At 47.2% G+C, this 26,092-nt stretch overlaps 1 protein-coding gene across 1 annotated transcript in view; it reads right to left on the bottom strand.

Annotated features, from left to right (window-relative positions):
• Positions 1-26,092, bottom strand: part of Mpp4 (MAGUK p55 scaffold protein 4) — a 34,529-nt gene that overhangs the window by 6,440 nt on the left and 1,997 nt on the right. Inside the window, exons 2-17 of the mRNA XM_057758872.1 lie at positions 24,454-24,543; positions 22,826-22,947; positions 19,187-19,264; positions 17,067-17,147; positions 15,928-16,059; positions 15,223-15,304; positions 14,448-14,533; positions 12,982-13,053; positions 10,912-11,108; positions 9,946-10,010; positions 6,952-6,969; positions 5,595-5,633; positions 4,153-4,173; positions 2,938-2,952; positions 2,361-2,402; positions 572-742 (exon numbers count right to left, since the gene is read on the bottom strand). Coding sequence (XP_057614855.1) covers positions 572-742; positions 2,361-2,402; positions 2,938-2,952; positions 4,153-4,173; positions 5,595-5,633; positions 6,952-6,969; positions 9,946-10,010; positions 10,912-11,108; positions 12,982-13,053; positions 14,448-14,533; positions 15,223-15,304; positions 15,928-16,059; positions 17,067-17,147; positions 19,187-19,264; positions 22,826-22,947; positions 24,454-24,543 — 1,311 coding nt within the window. The remainder of the gene's footprint in view (positions 1-571; positions 743-2,360; positions 2,403-2,937; positions 2,953-4,152; positions 4,174-5,594; positions 5,634-6,951; positions 6,970-9,945; positions 10,011-10,911; positions 11,109-12,981; positions 13,054-14,447; positions 14,534-15,222; positions 15,305-15,927; positions 16,060-17,066; positions 17,148-19,186; positions 19,265-22,825; positions 22,948-24,453; positions 24,544-26,092) is intronic.

The following is a 26,092-nucleotide window of genomic DNA, read 5'->3' as shown; positions in this document are numbered from 1 at the left end:
ACCTGCTCACAACTCAACAAGCCACGATGGTAGTGACATCATTTTCTACTTCTCCAGGGAGACAGTTTTGAAGAGGTCTTGATCACAAAGTCAGATCACCCAAACCCTTTCATGTCAAAGTTACCCCCAGGAGATTTAAACACTTCCTAAAGGAAAAAAAATGGCTAAACCTTTCTTAAAGAAATGGAATTTGAAGAGTGTTTTTCTAATATGTTGTAGTGACCACCTACCCATGCAAATTCTAAACAGTAGTAAGTAAAACTCGGGTAGAACCTCATTACATGAGAACGGGTTAATACTCGGGTTCTTGCATATCATGGCATGATATGTTCATCATTCCATGTTCATGATATGTTCATACCATGTTCAAATGTAGGTCAAAGGAGAAGAGGAGGCGGAGAAGGCAAAGAACGCTGGCCTTGGAAAGCTTTCTCATAAACACAAACAGACTTTCAAAACATATCTACAGAGGGGTCTACGAAGAGTCCCACTTTCACTGTTACTGCCAACACAAACGTTAAATCTAGAAGGACAACCTCCCCGGCTGAGCAGCGCGCTTTACGGGCCATACCCACGAGCACAATGAGGCGGTGCTTGTCTGCCGGCTGCCGCTGGTACCTCACCACCTCCTCATAAGGGGCACCCAGTGCGCCGTAGCTGCTGCAGGAACAACCGGTGCTGGCGTGCAGCCGGCTGAAGTGCGACTTCCTGCGGCAGAGGCGCATGCTGCGGCGGAAACCGGCTAAAAATGGGAGGAAATGAACAAAATGTCAGAGGTGAGACAACACAGAGACCCGCTGGAAGGAGCAGTTAGTGAGCCGGGTGCAGGGGCGCACGTGTTTAATTCGGGCACTCGAGAGGCAGAGGCAGGCGGGTCTCTGGGAGTTCGAGGCCAGCCTAGTCTACAGAATGAGTTCCAAGACAGCCACATAGTGAGACCTTGTTTCAATCAATCAGTCAACAAACAAAAATTAAAAAGTTAAAATCAAACTAAACAAACAAATAAAAATAAATAAATAAAGCCAAAGTAAACAAAACGGAAGAAGCAGATAGTAATGCTCCACAAGGTATCTGTGAGTTCCGGGACAGCCACAGATTGAGACCTTGTCTCAATTAATTAATTAAAAACAAAAAAGCCAGCCGGGCGATGGTGGCGCACGCCTTTAATCCCAGCACTCGGGAGGCAGAGGCAGGCGGATCTCTGTGAGTTCGAGACCAGCCTGGTCTACAGAGCTAGTTCCAGGACAGGCTCCAAAGCCACAGAGAAACCCTGTCTCGAAAAACCAAAAAAAAAAAAAAAAAAAAAAAGCCAAGCTAAACAAGATGGAAGAAGCGGATAGTGACGTTCCACAAGGTATCTATCTGGGCATCTAGCAGCCACTGCTAAGTGCCGGGGATGCACTGAGCTGTGCCAAGCCACCATCGTCCACAGATTCCCGCCTGTCCCTGCTCAGGCTCCTCACTCCCGACCTTTGCACGGTCGCTGACTCTGCTCAGCCTTACTTAATGGCGTCGAGGTAGATAATTCTGGAAGTTAGGCACAAAGGCAGACTCCGCCAAGGATCCCAAAGGGCACCCAGGCTTGGGGCCAACTTTCTAGAGTTTAGACTGCAGCTCTGCGCCTCTCCCCTGCCTTGTGAAAAGAGGGGACAGGTTTTAATCGGGGAGACCTGCTCCTTTAGACAGCTCTGCCTGGGTGACACATTCTAGAAATGTGGACATGAAAGATGGATTTTGCAGCCATGAAACTGATCTCTTGAGAGTAAGACAGAGAGGTTATAGTATAGTCTGGGGGGAGAATGAGCAGATGTATGTTTGACAAATAATTAAAAGATATTCATTGAATTTAGATAAATAACAATGAGTTATAGATGAGATTATTGGTGAGGAAAAGCAGACAGAGGGAAGTCTGATGTGGGATTCCCCTCTGTATGCCATGAATATATTTTGTTACTATTGGTTAATAAAGAAGCTGCTTTGGCCTATGGCAGGGCAGAATATAAGTTGTCAGGAAAACTAAACTGAATGCAGGGAGAAAGAAGGCAGAGTCAGGCAGACACCATGTAGCTACTGATAAGCCACAACATTGTGGCAATAGACAGATCAAAAGAAATGGGGTTGATTTAAGATATAAGAGCTAGCTAGGAATATGCCTGAGTCATTGGCCAGTGTTATAATTAATATAGTTTCTGGGCGACCACAATCGCCCAGAACGGAAGCACAATCTCTATTTACAGAAGTCAGAACAAGAAGCAGTTTGCAGGGGTTCATCAGCAAGGGCAGCTTTCAAGAAGGTATCCAGATAGCAGGAACAGCACTAACAAGCAACAAGCCCACACCTCTTATCAGCCATCACCTACCAATAAAGAACTTCTGTCCATTGCCAACAAACTCCTCTTTAGCTGGAACATAGAGAATGGAGAATTTGTGAGGGGACAGACAGGGATATAGCAAGCAAGTGCATGGCCTCATTCTCTGATTTCTAGAAATGTTTTCTGTGGGTCTCAGCCAGCTGACGTCACCCTTGGGCAGAGCTCTGGGAGTGTCCTCTGCCCTCTCCATCCCTTTGCCCTCACACATAAATAAAACAATTAAACACATAAACAAGCAAATAAAAATTTTAATAAAAATAACAAATAAGCAAAAACAATAAAATAACAAATAAGCATAAACACAAATAAAAATTAAAACAAATCTGAAAAAGAAGAAAGCAACGTATCAATCCCATCTCCTAGCGACATTTTTCTATGTTATGTAAACATATTCACAGGGAAATCTCACTAACATGGCTTCATAAAGCTTAATGGCCTACATCTGTTTAAAATGTTTTCTGGCCTTTAGAAGTCATCTCTTAAGTTATGCTGCCCCCTTGTGGCAGAGAAAGACCTTAGGTGTAGCCCTACGCGGCCAAGGCAGGAGATAAAAATGAACACTTACCTTCTCCAAGTTCCTCTGGATATTGGAGCAAGCACAGAGAGAAAGGTGAAAAATCAATCTTTGCAGAGATCGAGTTAAATGATTAAATAAATGTGAATGACATCACAGGGAAGACATGTAACCATAGCAACAGCTCTAACTTGGCAAGGCAGATGAAAATCACACAGTTGGGGCTCAGAAACTTATTGGATTTAATTCCACTGTTGGGGGACAGTAATTTGTCCTGCAAGTTGTGTGTCCAGACTGCCCATGAAGCTGTTGCTGATCCATGAAGACTACAAATGAAGACACAAATAAGGGGATACAATGACTTGAAGCCTCTCTCCTCTCCCACAACCGTACTGCCACATTCTGTGAAGGGTGCTAGTTAGGCAGACGCTACAACAGCCTGACATCATTGCTGGCCTAACACACACACCTTCTTCTCCAGCTGGTCCTGTGAATACCAGGGTGGTGGGGCCAGGTGGGGGGCTGTCTGAACACAAAGCAAATTGTTTGGGTGTTTTTTTCTTGTTGTTTTCCAAACATATTCAAGTGACTGGGTTCTTGGCTGCTGTTGTTACATTGTTTTTCTAGTTAAATAGATTGTATCACTGCCTCCCAGGAGAAAATTCAAGAAGGTTACATTCTATTTCACTCAGAGGCAGAGATGGAAACTAAGGAGCTCTCTGAGTCACTAAGCTGTCCAATCAACAGGAGCATCAGCAACGACTGCCAAGGGTTATCTACTTAGCAAGCATGCCATCTGGGTACTAACTGTTCCTTAATTGAGCTCTTAAGAGAGCAGGGAAACTGGGAACCAAGTCAGTAGCGGACCCAGACAGGTTGCCCATTTAAACACAGAAAACAACCACGCTATAGGAATCTATTCTGCTACTAATGAAGTCAATGGTATTTTGAATAACAGACAATAGAAGCTGCCTTGATTATTACAAGTAATACATTAACAAAAAAGAAAGCTTATTCTTCATAAACACTAGACTTCCATCTTATCTGCTGTCTATGTGGAGTAGAGTGTAGAAAATAAAGGCTTCAGTAACAACAAGGCAATGTCTTTATTCTGTCTTCCACCACAATGACTGCCTTCTTTGTGTGGGTATGAGAGCATAAGTGTGTGTGTGTGTGTGTGTTGTATCTCTAAATATGTTTACATTATATCAGAACATGGAATATATACCTAAAAGTTAAATACAAAGTATGCATGTTTTAACTTACCAGATTCAAAGGTTTCTTCATCTGTGGTTTTCAGTGGAGGTGAAAAGCAAAAGTACCATTACATGACTGTCCTCACCAAGTCTACATTTTAGCAGTGCAAGCCTGACCCATGTTTCTACCCATACACTATCTTTAAAATGCTTTTTATTAGATCAAATAGAGTCAGTGTTGGCTTTATGGCACACATAGGTCTTAAATGAGATAGATAGCATTCAATCGTTGGGCTATGATCACCAAGAGGGATGCAGCATTAAATAAAGAAATAAAATAATTGGAGAGAAGAAAATAAATTTAAAAAGTGGAACAGCATAGGAACCTCCTCCTGACCACTGGATGTGGCACAGGGGACTGCTCCAAGGGTTATCAGGGTAGAAGATGTGTATGCTAGGTCTCAAAGCTAGAGGGCATAGGAAAGAGGAATAAATAAATAAATGTCTGGCTGGAGTGACCGACTGAGAGAAATGAGATAAACCAACTGTCAGCAATTAAAATGACTTTTGCTGTTCTCATAAACTTATTTATTTAGTGCTGTATGTGTGAGAGAGGGGAGAGATGAGGAGAAAGAGGGAGAGAGCACTGGCAAAGTATGTGTGCATCTGGGGGAAAGGAAGAAAATGACCCTCAAGCTAAAAAAAAAAAAAAAAAAAAAAAAAAGTGTGTGCGTATTCACGTTATTCTCTGGTATTCACTGGTTATTCACTGGTCTCAGAAATATATAAATGAATCTTTCAAAAGCATCTCTTTCCTTTCTAAACACTAGGATAGCCCATAGTGTCAAGATAAAGTCACCCATTAGAGCAGGGCATGATTCTTATAACCCATGCACTCAGGAGGCTGAGTCATGGGGATCACTGAGTGTGAGAAGCAAGCTACAGTAGGTGGTGGGTACCAGGCCAGCCTGAGATACAGAGCGAGAGCCTGTCTCCAAAGAAAAAACAAACAAGCCCACCCATCAGCCCAATGCCTCTCCAACCTGTTTCCTAATAAAACCTAGTGGTTCATCAGCCAGTCCTGCTACCGCCGCTAAATTTGAGGGAAATCTTTCTAGAATTTACAAAAAACATTTTGTATAGAAATGGAACTCATTACTTTCTACCCTAACTAGAATCATTCAATGCAATAACAAAAATATATTTTACATTTCCAATATTTGGTACCACCCTGTTTTTCGTCTATTCCACAAGGAGCGTGGGCATTTCCGGCTGTGCCCCCACCTCACTGGCTATCTCTGCATCTTGAGAAAATTTCCAAATTTGCAGAACCCCCAGCTTTGCTTCTCCTCCCAAGTGCAGAGCCACAACAGAGACCCATGGGTGGGCTCACTGTGCACAGGTCTTCCAGAGGAAGGGACCGGTAGCCCCTTGACACCTCTGCTTCTGGTCATCTAGAGCTGAGGGGCTTCGCGTTTCTCCTCGTGGTGACTCAATCAGGGGAAACGTTACCTGCTTCCACACAGGTCTCGTCAATCCTCATGTTCTCCTCTACAAAAGAGCACACACAGGGGACCTAGAACTTAAGATGTTCCCACATTAAAAACAAAATCCTATTGAGGCTATATCAGCCAAACTTGGAGCACCTTTGAGTCTTACCCTTTGAACTACTGCTTACTTGGAGAGAGGAGACAAATTCTACTGTATCAGAGGGAAAAATGCAAAATGCATGTGGTGAGCAACAGGACATGAAACGCTACAATTCAGGCAGCAATGGTTAGCTCACAGTGCCAGATAAAGTGCGCCTCCTGCTGGAAAAGGCATTGGCAGTATTGCCCAGCTGTGGATCCTGAATAGCACAAGGGCCCCACTGCTACAACAGCAACAGGATTGCTTGGGGCTAGCCAATTACTTCCTGATTGGATTTGAAGCCGGTTCCACGGAAAGAAACTCAAAACTGCCAACCTGGACCAAAATCTATGGCTTGGATGTCATAGGCCCTAGGGCATAATTTGCCATTGATATGTAGCCTAACTACCTTCTAAATAGTTATTTTTGTACCCTGAGATGAGCACTACTAGACATCTTGGCCAGAGAAACTTTGTGTGATGGGAAACACTTAATACAGTGTCTCGTCGCTGGTCAAAAGGCAAAAGCTACCTCCCTTATTGCAGCTGAGAAGGAGAGAGAGAGAGAGAGACCAAGACAGAGACACACAGAGAGAAATAAGAGATAGGAGAGAGAGGAGAGAGGCAGAGACACACAGAGATCAATGAGAGATAGGGGAGAGAGAAACAGAGACACAGGGAGAAATAAGAGAGGACAGAGAGGAGAGAGACAGAGATGCACAGAGATCAATGAGAGATAGGACAGAGAGGAGAGAGACAGAGATGCACAGAGATCAATGAGAGATAGGACAGAGAGAAGAGAGACAGAGAATTAACATGCAGATGACTGAACAAGAACAAATAGAAAGGTAATCCCCAAAGGTCCCATTTATCCCCAACATGGGGCCTCCAGATGGAAGCTCAAATCTCTAGATTGTCTGTTTCCAATTTCAGACAGCATCCTCTTCTTCTGAAGGCCAGTTTTTCAAACAGAGGTGAGAATAATAATTTCCTTATGATGTCAGGACCTTTGGATCCAACAGTTGAACAAAACCTTGCACTTAACTCTCACTGAGCTCTGAGCCCGCGCTGTTAGCCACTAGAGCTAGAAGGTGATGAACAAGCCCCACGTCCTCATCCTTGATGGCTCAGCTCATGATAATCACCTTCTTGTGCCCTCCCACTACCAGATCCGCAGAGAAAGCTTCCCATAGCTGAGTGAGCGGGAATGGTGGGGTGTTTTCCTGAATCCCGTTTCTTACCTTCTTCCATAGAGAATGCTAGCGAAGGGGAGAAAAAAGAATAGTGTTCAGTTTCTTTCTTTCTTTTTTTTTTCTCTTCAGATTAACTTACAACAAGAAGAAAAAGTGCCAACATTGCGATTAGTATTCTGGCATTCGTGGGGACTCCTATGATTGCCCTTCAGAAGTGAATGTGTGTTCACGAACGGCTGCACGTGGGGATCTGCTTGCTTCATGTCATCTCAACATGCTCTGTAGGAGGCAAGTTCTTCTCAAATCTGAGTTAGTGGAGAGTATTGTAGGAACCCAGCTGTAGGATGAAAGGGAGGGAGGGAGGGAAGGAGGGGGGAAGGGAGGGAAGGAGGGAAGAGGAAAGGAAAAAAGGAGGGAGGGAAGGAGAGAGGGAAGGAAGGAGGGGGAGGTAGGGAAGGAGGAAGAGAGGGAGGGAGAGGGAAGGAGGGAGGGAAGGAGGGGGGGAGGGAAGGAGCGAAGGAGAGAGGGAAGGAAGGAAGGAAGGAAGGAAGGAAGGAAAGAAAGAAGGAGAGGGAGGTAAGGAAGGAGGGAGGGAAGGAGAGGGAGGGAGGGAAGGAGGAAGAGAGGGAGGGAGAGGGAAGAAGGGGGGAAGGGAGGGAGGGAGGGAAGAGGAAAGGAAAAAAAGAGGGAGGGAAGGAGAAAGGGAAGGAAGGAGGGGGAGGTAGGGAAGGAGGAAGAGAGGGAGGGAGAGGGAAGGAGGGAGGGAAGGAGCGAAGGAGAGAGGGAAGGAAGGAAGGAAGGAGAGGGGGGTAGGAAAGGAGGAAGAGGGAAGGAGGGGGGAAGAGAGGGAGGGAGGGAGGGAAGGAAGAGGAAAGGAAAGAAAGAGGGAGGAAAGGAGAGAGGGAAGGAAGGAGGGGGAGGTAGGGAAGGAGGAAGAGAGGGAGGGAGAGGGAAGAAGGGAGGGAAGGAGCGAAGGAGAGAGGGAAGGAAGGAAGGAAGGAAGGAAGGAAGGAAGGAAGGAAGGAAGGAGGGAGGGAGAGGGAGGTAGGGAAGGAGGGAGGGAAGGAGAGAGGGAGGGATGGAAGGAGAGGGAGGGAGGGAGGGAAGGAAGGAAGGAGGGAGGAACAATGGCACAAGCCAGGGATGACAATAAATGCACTATAGTAAACAAGTTTTTACTAATCATGTATAATCTATCATAGGACTAGAATTTTCAAAGCCTTGATTAATTAAATAGCCTGTTCCTTTTTACTAGTAACCTGGCCATGACACGTGTTTCCACATGGTAAGAGTTAAACAGAGGAGAGATAGAGAACTTTACCACAGCATCAAGCATGACAGCCCAGAGAAATGGTCCAATAGTTTAGTGGCAGGATGCTGCAGCATCCAAAGCATTCCCTGAAAGATATGATCTTGTGAGTCAATGGCTCTGGCCTGCGGTTCCCAGACTCGGGGCTGGGCGCCAACACTAACAGCGCCAGGCCAACAGCTTTCTACATGGACTTCTAAAAAGCATTATAAAGCACACTTAGCGCCCACGGGCAGATTTCACAACAACCCAGGGTCACACTAGTTATCAGAGAGTAACTGGAAAGCAATAGCATCTTCATGAACCTTTGCAGAACGAGACAGGAAGGTGAACTAAAGGATTCTATCAATCTATATCGGTTACTTTTCCAAGATAAAATAAAACATCACTAGGAAGAGTAGGCTGTGAAAATACTTCTGGAGAGAAATTAAGAAAAGAAAGTGGTATAAGTGGTAAGCACGCAGACACGTGACTGCAAAGGAAAGGTAAGTCACAGCGCCAGGAGAAGGCCCTGCAGGAATGCTTTCTCTGTGAGCTGAGTGGGTGCACGCTTGTAATCCAACACCGGGAGGAGGAGACAGGAGGACCAGGAGTTAGAGTCATCCTCAGCCACATAGCCAGTTCTAGGCCAGCTTGGGTTGCATGAGAAACTGTCAACAAACAAACAAACAAACAAACAAAAACCCAATTTGTGTTCATTATATTTTTTCAATACAAAATTAAAGGAAAAACATAATCGTTGGCTTGAAAAACTGGAAAGTAGTAAGTGGGAAGTCACGTCATTTGCAGATCTGTGTTACTGGTGTTGCTGTTCTTCATGTTTGTCTGTGTCCCATCTCTCCCCTGCCTTAACCCTTATACTGCTGCCAGAGGGCCAATCTGACGGGACCACTCAACAGGGTTCAATCATCTGTCATCCTTCCTGGGCCGCTGTCTCCCACTGTCAGCGGCTTTATGAAGAAGGCCTTAGGTCGTTTGTAAGCTCACTGGGGCTGGAGACGTTACCTAGTGGGAGAGTCTTATTTAGTGTGCATCAACTCCTAGGTCCAATCTACAGTACAAAAAAGACAAGAAGCAGGAGCTGATGAGAAGGTTTGGTAGTAAGGGCACTGGCTACCCTTTCAGAGGACCTAGGCTTGGTTCCCAGCGCCCACATGGTCTAACAACTATCCGGCACTCTAGTCCCAAGGATTCTGCTACCCTCTTCTGGCTTCCTGGGGCAGTACATGCGTGTGATGAACAGACATTCGTGCAGGCGAAACACCCCCCCCCCCCCCCCACACACACACAAAAACTAACAATAAGAAAATAAGCCTTAACATTAAAAAAGAAAAGACACAAACGGAGATTTGCACTGCATAGCCACAGGCATGTGTCCAGGTGTGACACCCACAGAGATGCAGGGGTCTTGGGGGACTTGAATTTGCAGGGGGAAAGGCTCAAGCAGCCTTCAAACTTAGGCAGTGTCTGACTTGTGCTGGTTGGTTTTTTGTTAACTTAAACCTACACCTATCTGGGAGGAGGAACTCCTGTTGAGAAAATGCCTCCTCCATAGGTCTGGCAAGTCTGTTGGGGGGTAGGTCTTGATTAATGATTGATGTGGGAGGGCCCAGCTCACTGTGGGTGGTACCATCCCTCGGCTGGTGGCCCTGCTGAGATCAGGAGCCCCCTCCCCGGAAGTGCATGCATGCCGAATCAGAGGTCTCTGCGCGCACTCGCGTACGCACATTCACGTCGGGTGGACTTGAGGCAGGTGTGAGCCTGGTACGGCTGCGACCACCAGAATTCCCGCTGCTTCCTAGGCAGAAAGAAAGCAAAGAATGGTTGACTCCATAGGGCAGGTTCTCTCGGGGCCGTGACGCTGAGTCTGCCTTCAGAAGACACAGAAAGACATCATCTGGCTCCGGCACACCACGGGCGGCTCTAGTTCACTGAATCGGGGGCATCAGGCTCACCACGGGTGGCCCTAATCCACTGAGCCTGGGTCAGCGGCTGTACCAAATTCCCACCATCATTTCCAGAACAACCTTCCTTTCTTTTAAGAGTTCTCCACTTAGAATGTCAATCCCCATTCTTCCTGGCTGCTCCTATGCGCTCAGCAGAAGTTGTAATTCTGGGCGGTTTTAAGCAGGCAAATGTCCTTTCTAATACCTCTTGGGGCTTTGATCTTTTATCCAACAGCTTTGGGCTCATTCTACCTCTGCCCCTACCTCCAACTGCCACACCCTGGGGCCGCTCAGTGCAACAGCTGCCAATTCTGCAAGATTTCAATTTCTCACACCTCTTATTCCTGCCAACACCCCCTTCATCACAGTTTCAATAATCTGCAGATGCTATAATCCATTAATCTCACTTCATGACCCAATCAGCTCCTAAAGGCCTCGACTTTTAGTATTACTGCTCTGGGAATTGCATTCCATCACATGAATTGGGGATAGGGTTGGTATTCAGACCACAGGCATGGTTTTAGGTTTAATCTAGTCTCACGAGCGCTTCTCTGTCCCTTCCAGCTGATATGATGCTCCTGGTCCCCCTTAGCGTTTAAGAAGCTGGAAGTCTATCCATAAACTGACAGTTTGGTTTATAAACTTTGGTGTCTATGTTCTTCCATTTTGCTTGCGTCTTTATCAGACATTCAGAAACTCGACTCCCAAGCACAGCCCGATGGCCTAATTCTGAGATTGACCTCCCTTACCTACCTCTTCAGGAGTTGGTTAGAAGGAATTAGGCCGGCACAGATGGCAAGGTCTGAGATTTTCCGGGCCTGCCACCAGAGGGCATCATTCTGGTCCACAATCTGTAGAATGTCTCCTTTCAGGAAAGGCAACCCAGCATCTGCGCAAGGGATGTCAGGATCCTCCTGAGGCCAGTAATCAATCATGGCCCGCACGTGAACCTGGCAGCAGGTGCGTAATGGTACGGTCAGCAGAATGCTCGCCCAGAAACCATCGCGACTTAAAACCATCGCCCCCTACTCCTCTGCCTGTTGCTCTCATCTTTCTTTTCTACCCTCACCGTAAGAGAGAGCTACTCTTCTAAACTGAACACCGGAGGGGGAGGGGTGCTGTTGGCGTCCCAGTCACAGGGCGTGGAGAAAACAGACGGGACCGAGGCTGAAAGCTTCCTCCCTGCTGGCGAGCACTAGAAGGGGCTACCCAGGCCGCTGAGGAGGGCCTGTCACCAAGCTGTTCTTATCTGTGGACCTGTATATAGAAATACCAACCAGCCTGGCAAAGTGAGAGCTCTTTGGTGCAACGGTGACAAGCCAGTTGGGTGTGATGCTCTTCCACAGAGAATCTACTTTCAGTGCCGCAAACACAGCCCAAAGTCTGCGGCTGGGGAGGCCCTCGTAGGAAGCCACTGATAATGTCTTGCTAAATGGGCATGATGGGCCCATCAAGTTACTTTCCGAATAACTATGCTGATACCCATAGACCAGCTCTGGTCAGAGACGTTGCTTTTTGCAGTGGCCAGCGGTTACTGCAAAGACTCTTAAGTGGTCAGAAGACCGAGACTAGATGATTAGCGAGTGAATAGCCATAGATAGAAGGTCTATATTTTCCACTCCATGGCTCAGAGACCATTGTAGAAGACACAGGAGTAATGCAGGAATGAGAGGAAGTGGGGAGAGGGCTGTGGATTCTGACTGACGGTACGATGTAGCTGCTGCTCTCTGGAACTTGTGGCCACTGCGATCACCTGCATGACTGGCCAGGTGGACGTCCTGTGATAAGGCCCACGCGGTCCCACCCCCACCTCGAGATTTATGGACAGTCAGTGGTAGATGGGAAGATTGAGACATTTTCTCCAGTTAATTAACAACAACACTGATCTCCCTGACACACACACGCATATACACATAGAGACACACATGCACAGAGATACACAGACACGTACACATAGACATGTACAGACACACAGATACATACACACATACACACATAGAGACACAGACATGTACACTTACACAGAGGCACACAAAGACACACAGACATGTACACACATAAACACATGAACACACACAGACACATAGACACACAGACATACATAGGCACACACACAGACATACAGACAGACAGACACAGGTACACAGACACATAGACACACACATGCACACACAGAGAGACACATAGACACACAGATATGTACACACATACATAGAGACACACACAGACACAGACACACACAGAGACACACACATGAACACACACAGTGACACACAGACACACAGGTACACACACAGAGACACATAGACACACAGACACGTACACACAGACATACATACGCACAGAGAGACACAGATACACAGACGTACACACACACAGAGACACACAGACACATACACACACACACGCCACGTACACACAGATGAAGGTAAAATGACGCTAGCTGGGAAGATAGAAAAGATTAACAGGAGTGGGGATTGAGAGAGTGTTGAAATAGATTAAATATGGTCGAAACACATTATAAATTACTGTATGAAATATCAGAGAAACCCATTATTGTATACATTAATATATGCTAATAAAATACTTTAAAGTGTTTTGTAGAAGAGAATCCCTTAGTTCTGAAATATTTCTATTTTCATCTTAATCGCACGGTGTCTCACTCCCTTTGCTCTGTTCCTTTACCCATCCTCTATTTCAGGTCATAAGCACTGAGAAACATCTCGAAACGTGAGCCCTTGTCCAAAACAGTAGAGTGGGGAGGACTGTTATACATCACACTCAGTAACCGCCATTGGGTGGGAGGCCGCGAGAAGCTCTTACCGTCTTCTGGCTGCTCACAGGTGGGGCAGACACGGGCACCACCTTGAACATGATCGTACCACAAGACATTGCCTGGAAGACAAAGAGGATGAATGACCAAGTGTTGACTCCGTGGTGCAGAAGACAGAGCAGTATCTGACTGTGTCCAGGTCTTGTGACAGCAGTCACCACAGCGACCGTCACAGGGGTCCACAGCTAACTGTACCACCCAGAAATGGAAACTGGGAAGCGATTTATCTCCATCTGCCTCTTGGCAGGGCACCAGGGTCACCGGCTGCAGAGACACACGCTGAGGTGGCCTTTCCCCGGGACCCTCACTCAGTGGGGTCTCCCACCCACACACCTTGGGAAAAAGACAGCGTCTTTGCCATCTCTCCTACTCAGTGAGCTTTTCCCGGGCACTCATTCCTAAGCCAGCTGCCCCGGCCTGATGGGAAGTTTAAGGGGCTGCCCTGAGTCTTCTCAGAGAGCGAACAAGCTTCCAGACTAGAAGTGGAGAAGAAACCCTCCCACTTGATGTGAGCTACCAACCCTATGACGTGCCTCAGATCAGCGAGACCTCATTCTTACTACTGGCAGCTTCCCCAGCATCGTCCCGGCCACTCCACAGCTGGAGCCAGTTAGGAGGCCGAGGCAGAGAGCTGCCCATTGAAATCTAAGATGGATACACTTCAAATTCCCTTTGAGGAACCTTCCAGGGTGCATGGAATCCTGAGGTAGTAGCTTACAAAATATTCATCTTATTACTCCGACTTCAGTCTCTCAGCCACCACTGTGAAAACCCCGAGTGGACCTGAAGGGTATCTGGTGTGTGGGGGGGTGCGTATCTGGGGAGAGCTGTGGCTGGGGAATGGGCACTGCCATTCCTCTGTGGGGGAAACGTGCTGAATTATTGACACGGGGAAGATCTTCACAAGTGAGAGTGGGAACTGGAGATTATGCTTAGGCATGCAGACATGGGACTCACCTTGAAGCACTTTGATTTCTGAAACTCCCAGCACCAGCCACCAAGGAACAGGAACAGATACACACAAACATTATCCCTGCCCACGTGACGACATCTGGTGACTCCTCTCTCCCCCCACCCCCACCCAAAGCTGCTCAGAGACAGATGACAGCCAGGCTTAAGCTGTATGAATGTATTAGGGAGGGAGGGACGTCTCCAGGAGCAGACGGTCTCTGAAACCTCACTCAGCCTGGGCTCAGTTTCCCACTGAGCACAGGTAATGGGGGACTTGTGTGTGTGTGTTGGGGGACGGCTGATCCTATGGGGAAGAAGCGTGTGAAGGGAAGCGTCCCAGCCTTTGCCAGGACTTCTGGGAGTTAAACATGAATTTTGGTGAGTCGCACGGCAACAGATAAGGTCCAGGGCTGAAGACGGGAAGCTGCCCAGAGGGACTTAAGTGCACACACACCACGGAGGTTGGCATGTCACTAAGTCAGTCACAACCAAGAGCGGCAGTTACCAGGATGTGGATCACCTGCTCCGGGTCCAGGCCCTCTACGGAGACACCATTAACTTCCACCAGTTTGTCCCCAGCGTACAGCAGCCCTAGGGAACAGAAGCACAAACAGAGGAGGGGGAATAAGACAGAGGCCACTATTATAAGTTCATGACCCCAAGCACGTTTGAAAATTTTAAATAAAAAGAAAAACTGTTTACTCTGACTTATGCCACCATAACTGTCTGTGAGGGCTCATTTTCCACCTCTTGGCCCACACCAAGAGTGATTTGGTACTTTTCTTTCTACTCGGATGTTGTAAAATGGAACCAAAACACCGGTCGGAAGAACACTGAAGATACCAGGGTAGTGAGTAAATGACATTTGAAAAAAAAAAAAGAATGCACTATTCTTCAAAAGATCCAGTGTGGAGGAACTTGGGGGTGAGAGGAAGTCTTGAACTAGGTGTGGTGACACTTGTCTATAATGCCAGCATTGGGGAGCCAGAAGCCTGGAGCAAGTGAGTTCAAGGTCACAGCTCAGAGGTAGAGCTTTGTTTGGTTTCCTTGAGAATGTTAACAAGACTGTACCTCATGGAGCCTAGTGTGTAGGGGCTTTCTGAACAAGGGGCTGGAGCCCTTCAAACATTCGTCCTTGGTTTCTTTACTACACAGCCAAGCAAAGCAACATCTGAAGGCTCTGAGCTAAGTGCACAAAGAGACTTCTCGCTTTGGGAAGAAAAAAAATCACAGAGTCCAGTGTCCCCTTTGTCTGCTTACACGGTGCCACCCCAGCTTACCACTCCTCTCCACCAGCCCGCCATGGATGACCCTGGCCACCAGGATATCCCCCGTTAGCTCATGGCGCTTGATGGTAGCTCCCTGCAGAGAGAGCACAGAGGTCCTGGGCTTTACTAACACAACTAACACAACACAGCTTCTCTCAGTCAGCACAGGGATTTTCTTAAGAGCTGGAAGGGGTCCCCATTGCTCTGTGGCCATTGGCCACATCATGACATCTAAAAGGAAAGCCCACCAGACCTTGGTCTCAGTATTCATCCAATACACAGACATAGAATATTTAGAACCTTCTAAAAGTTAAGTGTCCATGATTGTAACCTAATGGAAAGAAGTGCCCGTAGAGAATCAATTAATGTCTTACCCACTTCCTACTAGTAGAAGAGAAAGATGTAGGCCAGTGTATTAGAATTGAGTAAAATATGCGGAAGACAAAATATATAACATAGATGTCTTGCTTTCACAAAAGTCTATATTATATCTTGTCTTCTCATAAAAGAAAAACACTAAACAGAAACCTTTTGGGCTTGAAAACATGACCAGCAGTGTGTTTGAACCACAGGAAAAATTACGCTGGCTATCACGCCACGATTTCCACTCTGTGTGTGACTGAGACAAAACTGCCATTAGAGTTAACTATCAGATATGACGTAGATCACTGTGAATCCCGGCACAACCCTAAACAAAACACAAAATGTTCTCCTTACCAGGGGCTGCTGGTTTTTCACCAAACAAACAATCCTCATGGCTTCTTCGCTGTCAGGGATATTGTCGGGCAGCGGGGGGAGAAGGGGCTCAAAGTCCTTCTGAGCTACTGTATCATGGGCACTGAGCAAAGCCTGGGAAGAGAAAGGGGAAGCTGAGCAAATGTCACATGCAGCACACGTGTGTCTCAAAGATGGTGACCCGATGCTGTATAAGACATACAATCATGAACATACCTATGTGTCATGCACAATTCCAAGCAAATTCCGTCATAGTCAGGTGTACTCAATTCTCCCTGTTTATAGATAGGGGGTCAGGGGATACAGAGGCTAAAAAGCGTACAGTGACCTCTTTCAGGGGCTGGAGAGATGGTTCAGAGGTTAACAGATTAATAAAAAGCTTGTTCTCTTTTGGTGGACCTGGATTCTGCTCCCAGCACTCACATCAGAAATTTTATAATTGGGGGCTGGAGAGATGGCTCAGAGGTTAAGAGCATTGCCTGCTCTTCCAAAGGTCCTGAGTTCAATTCCCAGCAACCACATGGTGGCTTACAACCATCTGTAATGAGGTCTGGTGCCCTCTTCTGGCCTGCAGACATACACACAGACAGAATATTATATACATAATAAATAAAAAAAAGAAAAAAAAAGAAATCTTATAATTGCCTGTGACTCCAGTTTCAAAGGATCTGATGCCCCCTTCTGGTCTCTGCAGGCAACTGCACACATGTGGTGCCCATAAACTCACAAAGACACATACATGAATATGCGGATAAATGTATATCCCAAATAATTTCATACCTCAAAATCTTCCCAATGTGGAGAGAAAGTATAGGGGTTATTTCTTTATAACCAGGAGCTACCCTGGATGACTGCCCAGAATTCTACAGGGATAGCATCCTTTTGGGAGAACAAGGTACCCTGGAAAGTTCTGGGTGCCCCCTCATACATGCGATAGCAGTGGCTGGATGATTAGTCAATCACAGGTGAGTCCCATATCTTCAAGTATAATCTGTTGGCCACTCATGTACAGAAAGGGAATATATAATTCATAGATAATGTTTTATATCCTTTTTATTTACTCTCCCCATCTCTGTCACATGCCAGGTGAGCAAACTCTGTCCATTTCAGCAAGTGCTTACCTTGCAGTGCGGAGCCTGGAGGACTTGTCTTAGCTCTTGGATCTCAGGAGAACTGGAGGCTTTGCGTAGTAGCTCCAAGACCTGATTCGTGGTGGAAAAAATACAGCATAAAGTATTTGTGGGGGTTTCAAGACAGGAGTTCTATGTGCAACAGCCCTGGCTATCCTGAAACTAGCTCTTGTAGACCAGGCTGGTCTTGAACTCACAGAGATCTGCCTGCCTCTGCCTCCCGAGTACTGGGATTAAAGGCATGTGCCACCATCGCCTAGCCAATATAAAGTATTTTTAAGCCAGGTGTCTTATACCTACATGCTAGCACTTGAGAGACATGAGGGTCACCTAAACTTTGAAGTTAGCTTAGCTACAAAGTGAGCCACAGAGCACCCTGGCCTACAGATGAGACCCTGTTCCCCAAAGGCAAAATGAAGTGAAATACTTAAAATTTTCATCTCCTGGGGCTAGAGAGATGGCTTAGGGGTTATGAGAGCTTGCTGCTCTTCTAAAGAGGACTCAATCCTGGTTCCCAGCATCCATTCAGGTGAGTCACAAATGCCCGCAACTCCAGCTGGCCTCTGAGGTCACCCACACACATGTAACATCCACTTACACAAATATACACACATAAATAACAACAATCTTTAGCTCCTAGCTGACTTCTCACAGGCTGAAAAGTAGATGTGTTAACACATGTTCATCTAAGAGACGTTGTTACTGAAGCCTTCTTCTCGGTCTCCAGGGCAGGCCCTGGTGTCTTTCCTTAGTTATTCAACTTTTCTACAGCAGATAGAAGCCATGGCTTGAGGTAGATTAAAACCACTGATAGCCTGTGTAGCAAGGCCTTAACTCTGGTGTTACAAAGGGGCTCTTGACTAATGTCAAGGCGTTACAGGCAGATGAAGCTGAGCTACGGGTGGCCCGAGAATTCAGGCCACTCGGTCTCATGAGACGTTCCATTCTTTGGGTAGAAAATGGGGACAATGATTTTTATTTGAGAGTGTATAATTTTATCAGCAATGTCGATACTCGCTGCCAATGTGAAATGACTTAGAAGGAATTGTAAAGCCACACTCAGAGGGCATGGTGGTCTCCTTCAAAGGATGGATCCTCAGCAGCCCTGTATCACTGCATGTGGCCAAATAAAGCACACAGGTCACAGGCGTCACACACGGGTCACAGGCGTCACACACGGGTCATAGGCATCACACACGGGTCACAGGCGTCACACACGGGTCACAGGCGTCACACACGGGTCAGGTGTCACATGCAGGTCACAGGTGTCACACACGGGTCACAGGTGTCACACACGGGTCACAGGTGTCACACACGGGTCAGGTGTCACACACGGGTCACAGGTGTCACATGCAGGTCACAGGTGTCACACACGGGTCACAGGCGTCACACACGGGTCAGGTGTCACATGCAGGTCACAGGTGTCACACACGGGTCACAGGTGTCACACACAGGTCACAGGTGTCACACACGGGTCACGGGTGTCACACACGGGTCACAGGCGTCACACACGGGTCACAGGCGTCACACACGGGTCACAGGCGTCACACACGGGTCACAGGTGTCACACACGGGTCACAGGCGTCACACACGGGTCAGGTGTCACACACGGGTCACAGGCGTCACACACAGGTCACAGGTGTCACATGCAGGTCACAGGTGTCACACACGGGTCACAGGTGTCACACACGGGTCACAGGCATCACACACGGGTCACAGATGTCACACATGGGTCACAGGTGTCACATGCAGGTCACAGGTGTCACACACGGGTCACAGGTGTCACACACAGGTCACAGGTGTCACACACAGGTCACAGGCGTCACACACGGGTCATAGGTGTCACACACAGGTCACAGGTGTCACACACGGGTCACAGGCGTCACACACGGGTCACAGGTGTCACACACGGGTCACAGGCGTCACACACAGGTCACAGGTGTCACACAAAGTGGACACCTTATACTAAGCTCAGTTAAGACCATTTATTAAAATGCATGCTTCTTGATCAAGTTCTCCCAACAGAAACCTCCATTCCTTTAAACAAACACTCCAGGCCAGAGGACATCAGCAGCAAAGGTTCTACAGGTTTCTGGGTAGAGCCACCTTACCTCACAGCATAAGGTCTGTGCGTGAGTTGTCATGGGAAGCAGTTTCCGTTCTTTGAACTTCTGAAGGCAGTCATAGACCTGCAGAAGGGAAAAAGCATGAGAGTGACCCTGATCCTGAGACGTGACCGGGGACATTTTAGAGTAAAGGTCTCAAAGGAAGAAACAGCCAAGGTGGCTGTGCTCACACCTGAACACGTGACACTGAGTGACTCCAGCGGCTGGGTGGAGGTCCCAGGGTTTCAGGGGCCTCACTCCTGGCTGCCTCCAGGAGACTGATAGACCAGGGGCATTTCACTGATAAAAAGTACGCAAATATTTCCCTTGTTAAGGTGAGGGGGGCAAGAAAAGATGCCTGGTGCTGACACCAACAGGAAGCTTCTCCAAGAAAATCTATGGGGTTGAGACCCCTTAGGACCTCTGTGTGGTGATGTGGGAGTCCCCTCTGTGTGCTGTGAGTACCATTAATGAATAAAGAAACTGCCTTGGCCTGTTTATAGGGCAGAACTTAGGTTGGTGGGGAGGGATGAACTGAATGTTGGGAGAAAGAAAGGCGGAGTCAGAGAGACGCCATGGATCTGCAGCCGGAGATAGACGTGCCAGAATTTGGCTGGTAGGCCACGACCTCGTGGTGATCACAGATTAATGGAGATGGGTTAAATTAAGATGTAAGAGTTAGCCAATAAGAAGTTAGAGCTAATGGGCCAAGCAGTGATTTAATTAATACAGTTTCTGTGTGGTTATTTTGGTTCTAGGCTGTCAGGATGAACAAATAGGCCTCCTTCCTTGCAACAGTTGCTGGGCACAAACTGTGTGACTCACAACCCACCAAGGGTTCCAGATAAGGAGCCAGACATTAAGAATGTGCTCGTCCCTGCTCGGTGTGGAACTTTGAAGTTGTTCAGGTCTCCTTCCTCAGGCAATTCTCCAGCGCGAATTCATTTGTGCAAATTCCAGCTTCACCTCCCCTGATCCATGGAGGATTCTTTCCCCCCCACCCCCCGAACTGGATGAGGAGTCAGGCTGGGTAAGCAAAGCTCACCCGGATTCGAAGTGATTCCCATCATCTTATTCTGGAGTCAGATTTCTCTTGCAGATGGAGAAAAGAGGTCCAAGAGGCAGCTTAGCCTCTGTCTATATCTGTGATGAGCAGGCTTCTTGCTGAACTGTAGGGCTGCTGGTACTCAAATGTGTGTGGGAGTGGGCCTGGGAGCACTCAGCACAAAGAATCCATGCTCACCAAAGATGGTGAGCCTGGGGGGCATTCGTAATGAAACCCAAACTCCAGGCCCTGGAGGGGGTGTGTGCGCACACGCTTGTGTGTGTATGTGTTTGTGTGCACACGCTTGTGTGTGTGTTTATGTATATGTATGTGTGTGTGTTGGGGGGATATTAGGGGTAAGTGCTTCCTAGGCATGGTCTATATACTGAGTTCCCGGCCAGCTAAGGCTTCAGCTTGTGAGAGCCAGAATCCAGTGATTTAAAACAAGTGATGTTCATCTTTGGTCATTCAGAAGCTGTGACCGCTTCAATTTTAAAGGCTATCACCTTAGCACGTATCCTAAGGCTGACTATATTCATGCCTATTTGGAAGAAACACCCATATCCCCAAAATAACTTCAAAAGGATCCTTCCTCAGAAAACTTGTTCAGGACATTTACTCTATATGGTGCACAAATTTTAATCAAATTGTAAAAGATTCTATCAGGGTAAGGAAACAGTAAGAGTGTCAACCACATCCGTGGATGTTTTAGTTCCTGATTTTAACACAAGAGGAAGTTTTGTTTCTTGAGACAGGGTTTTACTGTGTATTCCTTACTGCCTGAAACTTGCTACGTAGGTAAGGCTGCCTCACAGAGACTTCTGCTTCTGCCTCCCACGTGCTGGGGCTAAAGGCGTTCAACACCACACCCAGCCAGAAGTGGCTTTTCATAAAAGCATTTTTTATTTGTCCAGAGTTGGCCTTAAGGATCAAGGATTGTGGGGAGATGATATGGAGTTGCTGGTGGTCATTGTGGTCACTGGTTTCTCATCTTGGGGACCTCTGAAAAATAAGTTGGGGACAATAAAGAAAGGACATTGCTATTTATTCTTTGGCGTGCTCCCTTTGACCCCTTTGAGAGCAAGAGGAGCAACATCAAAATATGCCTGTTGTGTGTTCATCGTGGGCAGTTATGATGAGGTGATACCCAAGTAACTCAACTTTATCTGGGGCATGGCTGATTCTGAGGACCTGCCTTTGAGTATCTCCAAAACAATGTTCAAAATGAGCAAAATCATCTTGAAAGTCATCCACAAAACATTCAGAACAAGGGCCTTGAGTTCTTGAAACTTAAAATTACATGTACTCCCATGTCAGAGTACATGCTTGACATGACCTGGACATGGAAGTCCATCCACTACATCAATGCTGACAACAAAGAATGGGTGGCCACCTTCACTGAGTATGTGGGGAAGCAGATGTCCTCTTGACGAGTATGGCTGCATCAGCTCAAGGAGGGGATGGGAAGAGCCTGGTCTCTGTGGACCAAGATGGTCTAGAGCTACCAGAAGGACATGGAAGAGAGTAAATCAAGTTTTGAGAATCTCTGCAAGATCACGAAGGAGATCTTTGACAAGAAGGTGGAGAAGGCAACGGTCTCCCATAGGCACGTGTCTTCACTCTGCTACATTATGAAGAGCACCTGTGCTGGCCAGCAAACACAGAGCAGTTCACGAAGGCCCAGGCACTGTGAGATAGCTCTATCAGGGGGCTACATCATGGTCAAAAAGGACTTGGAAATCAACCCGGACCACCCGGTTGTGGAGATCCTGCAGCAGCTGACCGGGACTGTCAAAAACAAGGCTCTCAAGGACCCCATGGCACTGCTGTTAAGAGCTACATTTTGCTTCTTGGCTTCCCACTTGCGGATCCTCAGAACAACTCCAACCATGGACCACAGTTGGCTCCCAGATACTGGCCTCCTAGGTGAGGATGCTGAGAATCAAAGCCATGATTAGTAAAACTCAGAGAGAGAAGTTGGGGTTCGACCTGAAGGTCAGAAAAGGAAAGCAGCCAGCCACTGGCTCTTACTTCCCTGCAGTCCAAAATGGCGATCTTGCCTCCAGGAATCTCAGAATGAGACTGTGTCTGAGAGCTGTCTCTTTCCTTTAGTTCCGGGATTGAAAGCGTGCACCGCCCTGTTTTTATGACAACTAGTGTGGCTACTGGGATTAAAAGTGTGTGTTATGGGGAGTCTGTCATGGAAGCAGATTAGAGTCCCCCCTGGGAAGACAGCCGGCTTTGCCTTGTTTTTCCTATGACTCCTCCAGCAGCCATGACTGGCCTTCATCCATCTGGTTCTTCCCCTATTTCTTTTTTCCTGTCCTTGTTTCTTAAAACAGGAAAATCCTCCCCTCCCCTGACAGCAAGGTCAAGTGTTGTGTATTGAGGTTTTATGGAGATTTTTGCTGCTGCTGCTGCTGTTTGTTTTTAGTTTTGCTTTTGCTCTGAAATTAAAAGTATGCAAAACAAAGAAGATGCAGTTTTACTTTAAAAAAGCAAATACCTAAACCAACACTTTCGGCACGCTTTTCCAGCAACCTGAACCGACCAAGGCATCGGCTTTTGCCAGCCAGAACAAGCAAAGGCTCCACACTCACCTTTAGCAGAGCCTGCAGCCACGGCGAGTGGAGGAGGTCATACAAGAGATACACGCCATTCACATCTCGGCTGTAGAAAAGACTCAGCTCCTGTAGGAGGAGCCTCAGGATTCCAGAGAGGCCTAGGGGAGGAGGACAGAGGCCAGCAGGTGGGTAGAGGCAGCAAGGAAGACGTTGTGACCACTGAAGCTGCTCACAACGCTGGGCTTGCCAGACACTGTGTTGGGAACAACACTGGATTGAAGGCCTGGTGGCTCCAGGCCCTATCCCATCATCTAGGCTGTAAATTTCAGAAGACCATGTGACTGTGTGAAAAAAAATTCCTTTTGGCAAACTGCAAAGCTAGCTTTGCATAGGGCTGAGACTAACATCAGATAAAATGGTGGCAACGTATAGACACGCGATCCCGTGAGAATAACGCAATCACGTTCCCCTCTAACCCCTGACCAGACAGGAATTGAACCCTAAGCCATCCAGATGTCTTCTGGACCTTCTCTCTGTAATCAAACACAGTTGTTGATTTGCGCCCTTTCTGAAAATACTTATTGAAAATGTTACTGAAAACCTCTCCCATTAGACTTTAAAGTTTTAAAATTACATTGAGTTATTTATTTATTATTTATTTGTTTGTGTAAGGCAGGGGGCACGAATGCCATAGCATTTGCGTGGAAACTGGAGTATAACTTGTAGGAACCAGGTCTCTTGTTAGACCATGCGGGTCCCAAGGACTGAATTCACACCCTCAGTCTCAGCAGCAAGTACTGAGCCATCCGGCTGGCCCGCCCACTACAACATTTTCACGTTTATTTACTTGTTTATCGTGTGTGTGTGTGTGTGCATGCGCACGCGTGCGTGCATCTGTGGAGTTCAGGGTGTGTGTGTGAGTGTGTGCGCATGTGTGTGCATCTGTGGAGGTCAGGGTGTGTGTGTGTGTGTGCACATGTGTCTGCATCTGTGGAAGTCAGGGTGTGTGTGTGTGTGCATCTGTGGAGGTCAGGGTGTGTATGTGTTCATGCGTGTGTGAGTGCACGTGTGTGTGCATCTGTGGAGGTCAGAATGTGTGCGTGCATGTGTGTGCATCTGTGGTGGTCAGGGTGTGTGTGTGCATGTGTGTGCATCTGTGGAAGTCAGGGTGTGTGTGTGCATCTGTGAAGGTGAGGGTGTATGTGTGTGTGCATCTATGGAGGTCAGGGGACAATTTGAGGGAGTTCATTCTCTCCAACTCAGGCCGCCAGCTCTGATGACAAACAGCTTGACTCACAGAGCAATCTCACCAGCCCCATCTAGGCTGCCGAGTAAAGGAACTACATACGTAGGAAATCCTCAATATTTTCATGTATTTTCACGATAAAACCAAAAATCTTTGAAGTGTTACTCTGCGTGTGAACAACTGACCCAGTTCTGAATTTATATAAAACAGTGTGGCGTGGCGGGGTTCTGACTCTCCCATGGCAATTGTCTGTCTTCTGACAGTTGCTCTCGCGGTTATCAACAGTAGTGCTGGCGGGCAAAGGTGCAGAATAAGCCCCGGGGAGGGTCACAGCGAGCATCCCTGTGTACTTGATTGCATACTCAGATATTACTATAAGTCTTCTCTCGCCTAGAAAAGGAATTCTGATAACACATACCATTCTCAGGGCTGGGTACTGTGGAAAGTGTCCCCTCCTTGTCGGCCAGCTCCGCTCCTCGGTCTGACTGTCTCATCCTCCCTGCTGGCACTTGGAAGTCAGAAACAGGAAACATACTGACAAGCAGCATATTGTCACTTGGCCACACGGGCAACACAGTGCTCAGTGCACTGAAGTGTATTTTCAACCACAGTTGTTCTGTAAGCCATGTACTAGACCACACATACTGGGGTCCACATCAAGTAAAACAGGCCTTTCCCTGTGACACTTCCTCTCCAGTCAGCTGCTACCGTGTGGAAGAGAAAACCAGTATTCCATAAACACTCCCCTCATCCATCTTTTCTAAAATTCTTTTAAACTATGTTTAAACACGCGCATGCACACACACACACTCACACACACATATGTGCATGGCTCAGCTCTGGTTTAGAAGTCAGAGGACAAGGTGCAGGGGTCAGTTCTCTTCCTCCATCACATGGGTCGTGGGGACCAATCTCAGCTTGTCAACCTTGGTGGCGAGGGCTATGCACTGAGCTGTCTCACAGTCCCATCATCTTTCCCAACAACTGACAAGTCATATCCTGCCTCCTTGCTTCCCATCCCTTGGGTAACTCATCCTAGGTGAACGACCCACTGTTGAGAGCTCAGAGGGACTCCCTGTCTTGAGTGCACACTGACGCTCCCTCTGTCCACCACACTTTGGAGTTCTTCACTGATCTCACTGAGCAGTTGCAGAATTCCCGCTAGAAGACGGAACTGAATACTGCGACGCAGATAGCTGTCCTGGCACAATCTTCTAACCTAGAGACAACGTAACAGTGGCTTGACTCTCCGCCTCGGGCAACAGTTTTCCTGGTTTACCCTATAACTTGTCTAATGGTCCTAGACAACAGTCCCCCGTAGAGTTTGTGCAGGTTCGAACATGTGGCACAACTCATTTTATCTTAGTCCCATTAGTTTCAATACTCATCTTTAACAACCGATTTGAACTGCTTAATTTATATATTTTTTAAAGATTTATTTATTTCTGATGTATACAGTGTTCTGCCTGCACATATGCCTGCCAACCAGAACAGGGCACCAGATCTCATTACAGATGGTTGTGGGCAACCATGTGGTTGCTGGGAATTTAACTCAGGACCCCTGGAAGAGCAGCCAGTGCTCTTAACCTCTGAGCCATTCTCTAGCCTGAGCAGCTCAATTCAACGTATTTTTTTAAACAACATTGCTTTAGATATATTTACTCTCACAAAACAAAAATCCACAATAATGTGGCCTAGCAGGATAGAAGTTCCTGCGTTACTTATTCGACAATTGGGAAACAGAGACAACTCAGACTTGGAAGACCAGCCTCAATCTATAAAGTACTGAGGTAATGGGGTCCCACCAGCTCACTATCCCACCCCGGGGTGCATATGGCTCTTGTCTATCTGCTCCAAGATGGCGGCATGACTTCCAGCTATCACTTCTGCATTTCAGCCAGCAGGGTGATGAAAGGGTTAAGAAAACAAGGACAAAGGTTTAGAAGTAGTTCTACATGATAAACTGTCACGGCAGGGGTTTGACAGGAAATGGCCCCCCGAAGAGAGTGGCCTTTCTGGAGGAAGTGTGTCACTGTGAAGGTGGGCTTTGAGGTCAC

This window comes from Chionomys nivalis, chromosome 26 (assembly GCF_950005125.1).
Source record: "Chionomys nivalis chromosome 26, mChiNiv1.1, whole genome shotgun sequence".
In the NCBI taxonomy this organism is placed as follows: domain Eukaryota; kingdom Metazoa; phylum Chordata; class Mammalia; order Rodentia; family Cricetidae; genus Chionomys; species Chionomys nivalis.
The sequence above is the reverse complement of the archived record's forward strand: the minus strand, read 5'-3'. Positions and strand labels throughout refer to the sequence as shown.